The sequence below is a fragment of the Periophthalmus magnuspinnatus genome, chromosome 17 (genome assembly GCF_009829125.3).
Source record: "Periophthalmus magnuspinnatus isolate fPerMag1 chromosome 17, fPerMag1.2.pri, whole genome shotgun sequence".
In the NCBI taxonomy this organism is placed as follows: Eukaryota; Metazoa; Chordata; class Actinopteri; order Gobiiformes; family Gobiidae; genus Periophthalmus; species Periophthalmus magnuspinnatus.
The window spans coordinates 19,702,264-19,717,001 of NC_047142.1; the positions used below are offsets into that span (position 1 = coordinate 19,702,264).

The 14,738-nt window shown below is 37.1% G+C and overlaps 2 protein-coding genes across 2 annotated transcripts; both read right to left on the reverse strand.

The window, feature by feature from the left end:
• Nucleotides 1-593: 593 nt before the first annotated feature.
• Nucleotides 594-8,937, reverse strand: LOC117384764 (plexin domain-containing protein 2-like). Its single transcript, XM_033981916.2, has 12 exons — nt 8,854-8,937; nt 7,112-7,252; nt 6,303-6,372; nt 6,091-6,213; nt 5,463-5,581; nt 4,742-4,841; nt 4,075-4,170; nt 3,910-3,991; nt 2,815-2,875; nt 2,107-2,314; nt 1,350-1,486; nt 594-892 (listed from the first exon to the last, which is right to left on the reverse strand). Exons 1-12 carry the CDS (start codon nt 8,935-8,937, stop codon nt 677-679), a joined length of 1,437 nt encoding a protein of 478 aa, XP_033837807.1. The 3' UTR covers nt 594-676.
• A 1,748-nt stretch (nt 8,938-10,685) lies between these two features.
• LOC117385646 (peptidyl-prolyl cis-trans isomerase Fkbp12-like) lies at nt 10,686-12,918 on the reverse strand. Its single transcript, XM_033982946.2, has 4 exons — nt 12,782-12,918; nt 12,661-12,708; nt 11,864-11,976; nt 10,686-11,398 (listed from the first exon to the last, which is right to left on the reverse strand). The coding sequence occupies exons 1-4, from the start codon at nt 12,816-12,818 to the stop codon at nt 11,270-11,272; spliced, it is 327 nt and encodes a 108-aa protein (XP_033838837.1). The 5' UTR covers nt 12,819-12,918; the 3' UTR covers nt 10,686-11,269.
• Between the last annotated feature and the right edge of the window lie 1,820 nt (nt 12,919-14,738).

A 14,738-nucleotide genomic window follows, 5' to 3' on the forward strand; every position in this document is an offset into this window, starting at 1 on the left:
ACCAGATTCCTGATTTCTGAGTCTGAAAATGACAGACTTCTTTGAGACTTCTGCCCTCTAAATAAACAACCTGCAATACGTCACTTTTAATTTTCAAATAACCAAGATGAAGTATTTTTTATTTAGTATACAGAATAGAGACAGACTTCTTTAAGGGTTTGTCACAGTATTAGCAGTTATAGGAGGCTAGTAGAAGTAACAGTAGTATGTTTGAGAAATGAAATGTTAAAATTGGCAAAATTACTTAAAAAATAACCAACATTTTTTCAAGTTTATTTCTTGAGTATTATGACTTACCTTAAATTCAAAGTAAACCAGTGTTTTGGCCATGTAACACATTAAAGTATGTATTCAATTGCAGGCATTTTTATATTGTTAAAGAAATACTTGGTCTTGTGGCATTACCTGCTTGTTTCCAGATAGATGAGTTTAATGCCATACTGTGAAAAATTCCAGACAAAGCAATAACAACTCCATTAAAACGAGCAGATAGGGCACCTTTAATAGATGTCTTTTTTACCTGAGTACTGCTCTCTGTATGTACAATGTTGCATATAATTTCTTCCTCACAGAGGTTAAACAACTTTCTCAATGAATGCTGTGCACCGCCTCCGCATTCAATAAAGAATCGGACCCATCACAGTCTCAAAGTATGCTGAGATTTGTAGTTGTTTTGTCAGGAGTTGTCAGACAGGAGGAAGCGCTCTCGTTGGTCTGGGACTACAAAGCCCTCCTTTTGCTCACTCTCCCTTCGGTCTGAGATGATGAAGGCCTGTTTGGGGTCGATGACCACAGTACTGTCCAGGTCCCGCCCCGTGAGCTCCACCTCGGCGTACGAGGGCCGACCGGAGCCTCGGCGAAACTGCAGCATAGGCCAACGGGTTGGGCGGCGCTGAGAAAGAGAGGGAATGTAAAAGGTTAACTGGAAATATAATATGAAAAACACAGTACATCGGGGTGTTCAGTGGGTTAACTGATTAGTTGCATTATGTGCTTAAATGTATTATTTTATCAAATAAAGCAGAACTAAATAAATAAAGCAAAACATTTATACGTTATTAAATTACTTTATAAGTCCCTGAAATGGTTAAAATACATATTTTGGGGTGTTTGAAGCATCTGAAGCAACATGTTTTTGTATTTTATTATACACTCCTTTATTTCAATAAAGAAGAAATAAAACTGACAATGTATTCTCACTAGGGAGCTGCAAGTTACTTTGCTTTGGTTTAAATAAAAAAATAAAAGTAAAACATCTATATGGTCAAACTGGTGGTTAGAAGGTAAATATTTAATAAGTTGACCTATAATAAACGAAAGATTTATTTAGTTTAAATCATTATTTGTACCTCTATGAAAAACAGGCTGAGGCCGGAGGTCGGGTGGATGTAAACGTACAGAGACAGAAGAACCGCTGCTGTTATGACAACGGTCCCTACAGCAACGCCCACCACAAGACCCACCTGGTCCGGGACCTCATCAGGACCTGGGCCAGAGAGAGGGGGTTAAATAAGGGTTGAAAATGAGGGTCTATTGTCCAGCCAATGACATTTCATCAAAAATCAAAAATACCATATAATTTGGTATTTGTATTCATTATTGACAGGGGCAATTTAGAAACGTTATGATCAAAATGAACCCAAACATAATCATTGTAAATGTGGACCTCTTCATTATTTTCTAAGGGTTGGCTCTACAAACTGCCTGTATTAATCTCTCTCTTTAAGTCTTTAAAACTGGAAACAATTATGCCTGCCACTTTTTTACTACATTAGTTCATTTGTGCTGATAGGGAAGTAATTGTACTTTGTGATTTTATTTTTTTAATTTTAGTATTTTACCATTTTTAAGGTGCTCTATATGCTATTAACTAATTCCTCCTTTGCTCTGAATATTGCACAGTGTGGCATTAAACTTCCAATACATCTCTGCAGAGAAAAGCATCTGACGATAGCAATAAATATACCTGTAATTGGATAATTCAAGATAGATAGGTTTAATGCCATACTGTGGAACATTCCAGACAACGCAATCATTTTAACAATTCCCACACACACCAATGATTTAAAACAATCATCTTGGCATCAGACAAATATATTTATGTACCTCTGTTTTCAGTAGGAGGTTGTTTAGTTGAGACTGTCCTCTTGCTTGTGTTACTGTGTGAGGTATTGCCCTCTCCCTGTGTGCTGTTTTGGGGGTCGGCTGTAGTCCCCCTGTGCTGTCCCGCTGCAGACTGGGCAGACGTGGTGCTCTGGGTGGAAGGGAGAGAGAAGGAGGGGTCTGAAGTCTGGACACAACGAGGGTCACGCCTCTGGAATGACAAAGGAGGATGGTTTATGAGATATTTCTAATAATAATCAGGTTTATAGATAACTTTACAACACTTTTAACAAAGTGCTTCAAAAACAAAGGAAAAGCATCAATAATTTAATGGTCTGCTGATTTTTAAATAGTAAAGTAATTATTCACAATTACTTAGAATAATTATTACAGTGATTAAATATATTTGCTCAGTTTAGCATAAGCCCATCCATTCAAGTGACATAAAATGGGAGTGTTGTCAGGGCAATAAACAACACAGTTGCCCTGTCATTTGAATGGTCAAATGTGCTTAAAATGGTGTCCATAACAGGAAAAAACTGTGACTTATAAAACTGAGTCACTGTACAGTTTGCTGCATTACTCATCCCCTGCTGTAGTAACTGTGTAACCTTGGCCCGAGCTGTGTGAGTGCAGTGTTGGGGGCGTCTCTTCCTCTGAGCTGTGTTTGCTGCTCTGTGATTTAGTGCAGATTCAGTGACAGGTGCAAACCTCGTCCAGACAGCCGTGGTCCACCCAGTCCTGGCGGTTACGGTCAAAACCACTGGAGCATCTGAGAGGAAAAATACAGACATGTGAAAAGGATTGTGGGTAAGTTTTAAATGACATTTTCACAGCCGCTGATAACAAACAAGATTGTGTTTAACTAAAGTTAACTGAAGATTTAACTAAAGCTTTTGATTCAGTAGATCATAAAATCCTCTTGAAGTACCTGTAGCATATTGGATTGACATGTAATTGGTTCCCAATTCCCAGTAGTAGAATGGGTTTAAATTTTTGTTTTTTAATTTTTTGTTTTTAAGCAAAGTAGAGCCCCAAGGCTCCATTCTGGGCCCCCTACTTTTTACTATATTTATTCATCCCAAATTGGTTGTAATTTAACAGAAAGTTTCGTAGATTTATATGCAGATGATGCTGTTTTGTATGTTAAGTGCTTCCTCTGCAGATCAGGTCATTTTAAAACTGCAGCAAGATTTTAATGAAATAACCTCAACAATCTCAAATGATCATTAAATGCAAATAAAACTAAGTATACAATTTTTACTAAAATTTTTAAGTCATTTGCCGCCTACAAATCTTTATAAACTAAATGGTACATTCACCACCGATAAATACCTTTGGTTTTGGCTTAACAAAAACGTATCCTTTAAAATACATTTAATGGAATTACTGAACAGTTTAAAATCCAAATTGTCATTCTATCATAAAAAACAATCTTGTACCCCATTGAATTTCAGAAAATAAATTGTTCAAGCAACGTTTCTTTCTGTACTATATTATGAAGACATAATACACATTTAATTTAGACAGCACTTTTTTCAGTGTACAGTTGTCTTTGAAATGTCAGAGCTGAATCAATTTCACAATGTGTCCTAAGACCAACCCTCATCATTGACCAAGTTGCGTCTGTATTTGTTTGACTTTAACACTTTATTTGGCTGGAAAATAGAGCAAGAGAAAAGGTATATGCATGAGTGTGAACTAGGACTGTCAGTAGTCTGCACCCATGTGTTGTTCTTTTTTTGTATATATTTTTATAACATTTTTATTTTCATTTATTATAAAGGGACAGTTTAAATGTTTTACTTCTGAAGTCGACTGCACCAACTACAGTTGAATCCGATTTGAGAAGAGACGCACAGACCACAGCTGGAGAACTGGAGGCACGCTAAAGAGACATTACTCATTATTATTAACTATATAAATTAAGTATGATTAAAGATAGTTTATATGATTAGAATTCGGACTTACTTGGAAGAGGAAAAAACTCAACTCCTGTGCAACTCGATATTGAAGACTTGAGGATGTCCACTTTATGATATTCATAAATGGTTTTCCTCCGCACATCTAAAGAATCAACATTTATTTAAAGGTCCACTATGTAACATTTCTGTTGGAGGGTCTGCCACCTGCTTGTCTCCACGGAGATGTTACTACTTGGACTAGAATCTTCCACATTTTGGCTTTAAACTTATTTATCCTGAATTTATTCAATTACATATATTTTAATTGCCAAGAAATGCTTGGCCTGCTCCAAGAAAATAAGTGTAATGCTATAGTATGGAACATTCTAGGTGATCCAAGAACATCTACATGAAAAAAACAAGTGGAAGACTTCGTCAGAAAAGTGACATAGTGCACCTTTAATGTAGAAAATAATATCACCTTACTTAAATTCTCTTAGGCTTCCTGACTGGAGCCTCTAATATTAACAAGTGGTATTTGCAACAATTAAACTATAATTCTATCAAAAAGTATTCCTCAAAAAAACTACAAAACTGTTTTCTGCCAATAAGAATAAAACATCCCGAGCTATATTTTTTTCTGTACTTGACACTTGACTATGAGGTTTTGAGGAGATATATTTTTTTCTAACAATACAACATCATTTAAATATTTTTGAACAGCTCTAACTTACTTGGAATCTGCTCGATTTGATGCAGCACCACAAAAGCGTCAGACAAACCCACTCGGACGGGATGATGGTCAGTGCTGATGAGACTGATGTCCACTGGGATCTACACAAAACAGTATAGGCACAAAATAGAGTCAATTACATGACTATTTGGTGTGCAATACAGCAACACTGAGGATAGATAAAGATGAGCCAGTGAAGACCCTCTTTGTTCAAGAAGAGAAAGGATTTGAGTGCCATTTCAACTTATATGAAAATTAAAGGTGAACTATGTAACTTTTCTGGTGGGGAGAGGATCTACTTCTACAGTTTAATCCCATACAGTACACCACAATATGGCATTTAACTTAACTATAGAGCATTTATTCAATTAGAGAAGCTTTTTGCTAAATACATAACTTACAAAACAGATCTGACCTGCAACTTGGTCTAGAGGCAAGTTTAATGCCTTATTGTGGAATATTCTCTATAAAGTAACAACATGAGTCCCAATTGAGGTAAGTACATGGAGGAGCCTTAGGTAGGGCAGTACTATGTAGGTTTTTAGGTGGAGTGTCCAAAACCTAATCTCCACCAAACCAAGTCATTTTCTGAAATACATTCACACATGTAATTGAATAAATGAAAGATAGATAAGAATATACCAAACTGTTGAACAATCCAGGCAGTAGACTGGTTGGAGTGAAAGAAGAAACTACTCAGAGAAAAATAAAATCAAAGTCACCTGTTTGTATGCAAACACGATGCGCCCCTCTTTGTGCAGAGTGGCCTGGAAAGTGAAAGGTCCGAGATTGGAGTTGTCTTGCAGGTGAATGTCACTCCACTGCACCACCAGAGCTGTGCCTTTGGGAGGAGAGAGACTATTCACAAACAGGACACATCCAGGGTGGGATTCAAGTGGGACTAAACTGTGTACATTGTGTTGGACTATTTTATTTTTTGGTATTTTAGTGCAGATGGAAAAAAAAAACAACTGCAACTGCCTTCACCTGCCTTCATGGACTACAAAGCCTAAATGCACGATGGGATATGCAGTGCTGTTAAAATGAGAGGGGACCGCTGATTGGCCGAACTGTTTTGAGGCCGCATTCCTCCCTCCTCTTTCCTCATCGAATCTATCACCTTTTATACAGTGTAATAGTCTTTAAAGTAATACATATAGCATTAGTTACACTGTCAAGTTTGGTCTCGTGTGTCCCAACATAAAACACTGGCATAATTACTTTTGCATATATAATATTGTTCACAATCTCAGAAACTCTCCTTGCCCCAAAATGTCAAAAACCAGAGCATCCTTTAATTCTCTCTGACAAACTGGCAAATCATGTTGTATTTGTTTTGTATTTTCTCACCGTTATCAAAGTAAAACACAGAGGAGTTTTGGGAGAGGCTCGGGTCGAAGTTGGCCATCAGGGGAGCGATGTACTGTGTGGCTGTGAGCAGCTGGTGCATCACCTCTCCAGTGTAAATAAAACCTGACATTTAAAAAAGAACAGATGATATCATTAAATGGAATAATTCACGCCTCCAGTATTCTAATGTGCAAAAAATATTCAGATCTTACCACCAGTGGCCACAGTGACTTCCTTCAGGAGGTGACCGTAGAAAGGGAAGTCAAAGGACAGACGCACTCTCTGTAAAAAGTACATTAGCTCAATGCGTTTGTTATGTTTTCTGCAAAAAACTGAATGTGTGCCTTGTTTTACGCCAAATGTGTGGCATCTATTTTACTTCTGTGATTTGACTTTTTCCAATTTACACTGATTAAATATGTTGAGTCAGTGTCTAATAAAGCTACATTAATGTTTGATACTCAGCCATTCACATTTTCATGCCAATTAATTGTAATTATAGTTATTAAAGGTGCACTTTGTAACTTTTCCTACGTTCACCTTGCTTATTTCCATAATGTTCTATCTTTGCTTTGAAGTTCCACAGTATAGCATTAATTTTTTATGAATTTTAGTGCTAGAAATACCATGATAAACAGGCATTCTTACTGTGTGTGGGGGTGACCTGCTTGTTGCTCTGGAGTTGGATAAGTTCAAATGCCATACTGTGGAGCATTCCAGGCAAAGATCTCCATGGAAAAGTTACATAGTGCCTGAACATTTAAGTGAACATTTCAAACACATCCAGGAGCATTACTGTTTAAGAACAGACTGAAATATGAACTGATACACTAATACAAGAATCCAATGAATTTCAGAACACGTTGAGGACATTTTGTTATCTGAATAATTGTAGCCTTTGTGATTTGATAACTGCACCAGCTCAAATTCTGATTTCTATTCAGTTGTGATATACTACCAACTTTTGCCAAATGTCTGTCTGAGCTTTATGTCTCAAACTGAGTGTAGAACTGTGTCTTACCTTGGCCTGTCGGTGCAGATTTGGCAGAGAGCCGTGGTTCCTCCATGTTTCCTGACGTTCACTGAAGTTCACCCACAGCTCTGCTCTCAATGCGTCTGTGGGACTGTAGACCTTTGACATGTAGTAGACATGATCAACATCCTGAAGGAATAAATGGATAAATTATTGTTTTCAGATGCAAAATGTACAAGGATTTTAAATGTAAATAGAAATCAGTAAACACACAACCGAATTATATCTTTTAAATCTATTTATTGTGTCTTTAAAGGATGGTTGGAACTTCAATTCAAGTTATTTTTGTATAGTCAAATTCAACTTCACTTCAACAGCAGTGCCTCATAAGTCTTCACAATTAATGTATTGGCAATAAAACAAACAAACCAACAAAAAAACTAAAAATGTACCCTTTTTTCTGTGCATAACTTTTGATAAATACATACTTTGAAAAATGTATAGACAACAACAACCATTTTGCTGGGATACACCTAAAAGCTATGTTAATAGTAATCTTAAAGGCTTAACTGTAATTAGATATAGAGTTAGAGTTAAATTATAAAGTTGCACCAAACAGTATCTTACAATAATTTGTGTTGTGGTGTTGTGATTCTCCACCTCCATTAGCTGGTCTCTGGTCTGGTCTCTGGTCTGGTCTCTGGTTTGGTCTCTGGTCTGGTCTCTAGTCTGGTCTCTAGTCTGGTCTCTGGTTTGGTCTCTGTATTGGCTCTCAAAAGTCCGACCGTGAGTCCAGAGTCTAGGAGGCCTTTCCGATGATGGGGCTGCTATTTCTGCACAGAAAACGACAGATGTGAAATCATGCACCTTAGTCGAGTGTTTTTCATGTTGTTGTTTTTTTTTCTATTACAGTAATTAGTAATTATACACAATAATTTCAATTCCTTACGGACAGACTCAATTGCATTGTGATTTGGAAGAATAAATGTTGTAATGAATCTTAACCGTGTTGAATTATTTAACTTCTGGTTGTAGTACACTAATTCAGGCAATTCTGATTTGACTAGGCCTATCTCTGTCTATGTTGGTATCCATGGGTTCCAGAGTAATGATAAATTGAGACCGTTTCCATAGCAATTCACAACTGAAAACAAAATATTATATCTTTGGAAGGGGAAAAGGTCCTAAAAATGTTGCCTATAACCAGGGCCAGCCATAGCTTTCAGGGGGCCCTAAGCTGGATTTGAACAACAGACAAATATATAAGGGAACAAGATTTTTGAAATTCTAGACAAGTTTCTGGTGGATTTTAACTTGTTCCAGTTGGGGACAGTTGGCCTACATTTACATTATAAAGGTCCTTGCACCGGTGTAAATACATAGCTGCCCTCACCTCTGCTCAAAAACAAATGTAGGCAGCAGTAGATATTTTGTCACTATAGATGTACATTTTCAAATAAAACTTGATATATTATAAGATTTTCAATATAAATTTATGGGCTCTTGGGGGCCCTCTGGTGGCCTCGGGGCCCTAAGCAGAAGGTTAGTCCGCTTATAGACTGGGCCGGCCCTGACTATAAGAAGAAGCTGGGTACTGAAACCGATTAACAGTGTAACCTTGCAGAAGCCCGATGAACGATGATAGCCTGTATATATCTCGCGCTCTTTAGATTTAATCAGTGCTATTCTGCGCCAGGTCATCCTCTCCCAGCGCATCCCATCCGCTGCATGTGGGCAGCTCCTCCCCCGCTCCGCGCTGACATCACGGGGCTTGTCCTTCCTCTTCGCACACAGGGGCCAAAGCGCGCTTCACATTCCTCATGGGAGCACCTCCGCAGCGGGCCAGTCCCAGAGCGCACCGGGGCCAGGGGCATGACTCACACCGGGGTGGCTGCGCTGACCCCCACCCTCACAGTGTGTGCGTAAACGCGTTGGCAGTGCAGCGGTGTTAAGTGTAGCACCAGCCAAACAAACGCGTCACACGAGAATACGAGAGGCATCGTGTTGTTGCAAAGTGGAACCGACTCAAAATACGTTCATGGTACATAAAATACGCGTTGGTTTTGATAGAATTAAACACTGGGTTATGCCGCACCAAAAGTCCTACTAAAGTGAGCGTTGTGCGTAAAATTTGCTTAGTTGCAGTCAAAGTTATCAGACAAAAGACGACTGAAAAGCGCGAAATCTACAGCCTACTTCAAAGTAATAGTTCTTACATTGAAGTTTAGACAATCCAACAAAAATGATGACTATAGAAAAGAAGTTGCTAACATGCATTTCACCTTGGATGCAAGTTAAACATAAAGATGAATCAAATTGTGTGCTATAATAACTAATTACAGCATTAGTTCAGACAATTTCGCATGTCTACATTATATTACTCAATAAATACTAAAATATCAAATAAAAATGTAAGAAAAGAATTGTACTTACTGTAAACAGGTTGTTCGTAGCTTATGTGAAAGTAAGAAAACATGATATATCCCACAAAAATATAACGAGTCATTATAGCGCTTGGTATAAAATGTAGACTTATTAATACTGCAAAAAACGCCCCGTTTTCTGCGCGTATTTTTAAAAATCGATCCAGCTCAGATTTAATTTCTCTGTGGGACACTTGTGCAAAATACCCAAACTACTGATGAGAAACAGAGGCGTGGTTTATAGACTTGACCCATCCTCTGTGTCCAAATCATGGCCCAGAAAACAAAATAAAACTGGTGCGTAAAAGTGGATTTGATATGACATTTCATAAATATTAAGCCCATGAAAAGATTTGGTTTAATAAAGTTCACGAGCTTTACACGCATTTTAAATTAGAAGAAGGAAATTGCAATGCTTTTTCTCTATTATCAGAACATAATCAGAACAGATTTTGGGCATGTCAAGTAATCAAATCTTAGTACAAAATAAAGTAAAGCAGTTATAACTACTTTAGAAACAGAGGCCACATGCGTCAAGATACAGCCCTGTACTATCATTTTTCACCACGAGATGTCACTATCCGCGCATTGTTTTCATTCCAAACTCATGCTTATTACACATTAATGCTGTTCCTTCATTGTACATCGTTTCCTTAAAGTCTAAACTCATTTGTCAAAGATTGTTTAACTATATGGCTGATCTGTTTCTGATTTCTCAAATGATTACTGTAATTAAATGGACTACAAAACACATTTAGCTACTGATTATACAACATGGCTCTTTCCCCTCTGTGGGCGTGAATGACAGCTGAGGAGCTCACTCATCTTTGTGGGCGAACTGAGACTCTCAAAACCAAAGCACTGACAAAATCCAAGTGATTTCAATAACAGGGAAATGCTAAGCTAAAAATGACCTTTATTTGTCCTGCAATGGATCAGAATGTGGATGTTTTAAGAGCAGTAAGCTACAATGAATAGACTATTTAAATAGGCCTGCCTGAGGAATATGTTACATTTATATACTTTGAATAAAACATATTTGCATCCATCTATGGTATCATGTGTGAGTCCTATGGTCAGTGTGATTTTGTGCTTTTCTCTGCAAAAGGCAAGAAATCACACACAAAAAATAAATCAATAACACCTAAAAGAAAAAAATCATAATTTACACTTTATACTAGGAATAACAAGGCACTGTAGTATCCAATGTTTTAATTAAGAAGTGCAATACCCACATATTAAGATCAAATGGCAAAAAGGAGTGGGAGATAATGCAAAAGGGGGAAATACAAAAATCAAACAGCAAGGAATCTACTACAGGCACATGTTTTAAAATTTTAATATTGTGGAAAAGAAACATGTTTCAGTAGTCAAACTTCAACAACAATTCAGTATTCACAAAGTCAAACATGCAGTTTAGACAAATTTGAGATCTGTTGACAAGTTCAAGAATTCAAATAAAACACATGGATGGCATGTACTGAATGTAGAGAACATTATATTTTCAATAGAAAAGTTAAAATGATGATCTTTTCCACAATATTTCAGATGTACTGGCAACAGAAAAGGACAAAATATTAAGTTGCAAAAACATCACTGAGTGTCTAATAAACTCATGATGTTAACTCAACTACCACATTTCTAAAGCATTGGGGAGATTTAAATTTCATTACAATTGTGGAATACTTGATTGTGATTGAAATAACACAATTAACAACACAATATTAAGTAAGTTGGTGCCAAAGATGTGGATGGAATGAGGAGCTATGGGGCATTTAAAAGGTTAATAGCACTTGAGGAGTTCCACCTCAAAGACCAGTGTGGCATTGGGTGGGATGACCGGAGGGTATCCCCGAGCGCCATAGGCGTAGTCTGGGGTGCAGGTCAGCCGGGCCACCTCCCCAACACACATCTGAGGAAGAGAACAGTAATGAATGCCAGAATAATGAGAACGTCACTGTAAAATAGAACAGATTTGTTGATCTGCAGTGGAATAAACAAACTAATTTTGTAAAGCACTTTGAAATACTTTGTGTAAAAATTCTGCTCTACAAATATACCTGCATGCCAAATTATTATAAACTGCTACATTTGGAAGTTGAAATTAATTGTACAAAATACACCAATATGAATATGTATCAAATATAAAGGGGCAAGTATCTGGAATAACAAATTAAAGACAAATACATGTAAATTGCTGTTACATCAGGAGATCCAATATTTCACCAATGAGGTGGTAAAAATCACGAGCTACAACTGATTTATTGTTGATCATGGCATCTGGATTGTGAGTCTGCAACTTATTGTATTACAACATTCCAGACAAAACTATGCAGTTTCATAATAGGGTAGGCCTAAACCTAAAGTATGGACTGACCTGAGCAACGCCCTCATCCCAGCCTTTGATCACCTCCCCTTGTCCAAGGGTGAACTCAAATGGCCTCCCACGGTCCTTGGATGAATCAAACTTCTCCCCATTTGTCAAAGTGCCTGAAAAATCCATAGTATTGGAGAGTTAACAGTTTCGGATGAATGTAGTGTGTTTGGGCAATTGTTTAGGCCATTATAAAAAATAAAATAAAAATATACAGTTCAATAACTACATGATTAAAATCTAAAAAGGCTAAAATGATCCTACCATAACGGTTTAATTGGGCTAAACATTTTTTAATGATTTTTTTTCCCCTGAAAAATCTATTGGGATTGTTATTAGAGAAAGGCAAATTTTGTTACACAGAAAATGCATCCTATAGAATTCACCTGAAATAAGCCCAAAAAACCAATATAGGCCATTACATAAAACAAAATAAATATCCTACAATCTTAAGAGCCAAATACCCTCGTCATTTCAAGTTAGAGGAAAGATTTATTCTACATATCTACAAAGCGTAGATATATCTTTAAGGGACTTCCTAACAATAGCGGTATTTTTAGCATCGGCATCGCACAGCAGCACAGATGTAGCACTAGCATTCGACCAAACTACGCCCCGAGAGTCGTTAGGAAAACAAATGGTTGAAAAGAATTAATAGTTTATCGTAATATCACAGCATATTACTTAAATACCTGCACTAAATGTGTTTATAAGGCTGATGAGCGGTGTATTGGGTGGTTCTTTTGTGTGTACGCCGGGCCATGCCCCATAGAAGGCCGTCTTAAATCGGCTCTACCCACCGGTGTAGTGCACGGAAACCTTCTGTCCACGATGCGGGTACGACTGCGCTGAAATAAAAATGTAAATACATGTCAAATACAATGCTATATTTGTAAATTTTATAAGTAAAACACCGCTTACCTTCTCCAGGTCTCAGCACTTCTTTATGCACTCCCATTTTTCAATAGGCGTCTGTGCGCTTCTGCTGCTGCTGGTGCGTGCTCTGCGTGCTGCGCCCGCTGTGCCCACACACTTCCGGTATTACCTCCTCCACACCGGAACTAGCCGTGCGTAATATCCGACGCACATTATGCAGAGCTGCGATTAATTTGTCCTTTAAACGTGTATTCATAAATGTAAAATGACCAAGAAACCATTAAAAATAATTCAGCATCGACCCCCAAGCACTACCTGGCATTTTGTCCAGGAAGCCAAAAGAAAACACACAGAAAAAAAAGAAAAAAAACAACAACCCCAAATCAAAACAAAACACACACACACACACACACCCACCCACACACACACACACAACCCACACAAAACACAAAAACAAATAAAAAGCAGATCTAAAAGAAAAATTTGTTATAATAATCTTCAAACATCTCATCTTCCTTTATTTGTAATGATTATTTTGTTAATTTTGCGTCCTAATCTAGAGTTTTGTATTTGCATAGCACTATTGTACTATTGAATTTCAATTTAAAAAGTGCTATTTAGAAAACTACCTGTCCCCCTTTTGACTGCTATCCTGCACAACAATTTAACTTTCTGTCACTCCTCCAACTTTTTTAGAGAATGTCTCACTTTTTCATTGATACCATGTGAATTATAAGAGTGATATTTACATAAAAAACATTTTTTCCTCCCAGATTTCAAGACCTTTGGGTTGTACTGGCTTTTTGGGTTGGCCTTTGTTGGCACGTTCTGCAATTCTAATCACTTCCCTCCCAGTCTTTGTAAATAGACTGGTATAGGTGTGTAATTGTAGTAAAATATGCAGAGGACTCATCAGTGTATTGAAATAACGTGAATAATACTTTTAATTAAAACTGCAAGCAGTGATAAAGGGGCCTTGCAGCTGCAAACCATGCCACAGTGGAAGAGCTGCATTTCAACCTTAGCTTAACACGCAATTCAATATTTCTAGAGTTATGTTAGAGATAAATGTTTACGGCCCATTGTTTGCAGGGGGCACTGGAGAGCCACTTTTAGAGATAGAATTTTAATCCACACATTGTCCAGCTCATCAAATTACTCAGATGCTACATTATGTTTGTCTGAATCCGATGATGTTTGCAAAAGATACAGGAATTTTTATGCTTTCAAAATGGCTGCTTCATCAAGGGCTTATTATGACCTCGCTCTGAGACTTCTTAAATTCTTTTAACAACTTTTAACCCCAGATGTCCTGATGATGCTGCCTCAGTTTGGAGTCAGTTGGATCAAAACTCTAGGACAAGTTTGTTAAAGTACAAAGTCTAGATTTTGGATGTCTTAAGTTTGACCCAATATGGCCGATGCCCTGTGTGGTTTAGGGCAAGGCCATGATATACTTTTTTTCATATCTGGAGATTCTCTATGTACCCGCCAAATTTTATGTGCCCACAATAAAAAAATAGGCGTTTGCCCCTTTCTATCTTTTAAAGTATTTTCATTTTCCAGAAGGTGCCACTAAGCCATCTTTCAATGTCTTGGCGACAACATGTAGCTTAAATTTGAGTCAATCTCTGATTTTGAAGAGTTTTTGAGCATATTTTCTTTCCCTCAGGAGTGATTTAGTTAGCGGAAGGAATAATAATAATAATATAATAATAATTTTATATATATATATATATATATATATATTTTTTTTTTTTTTTTTTTTTTTTTTTTTAACAACTAAACGATAAATTATGATGTTGAATGATGGGACTTTGTCACATTGTTCCCCATTATGAAGATCCTCTCTTTAAATTCTCTCACAAGTCCACGACAAATATAGATGAGCTTTTATAATTTTTTTTTTTTTTTTATAGAATTTGAAGGAGGTGCTACAGAGCCATCTTAAAAGATAGAGTCCTAATTTGCATGTCATTGCATCCATTGAAATCTGACAATG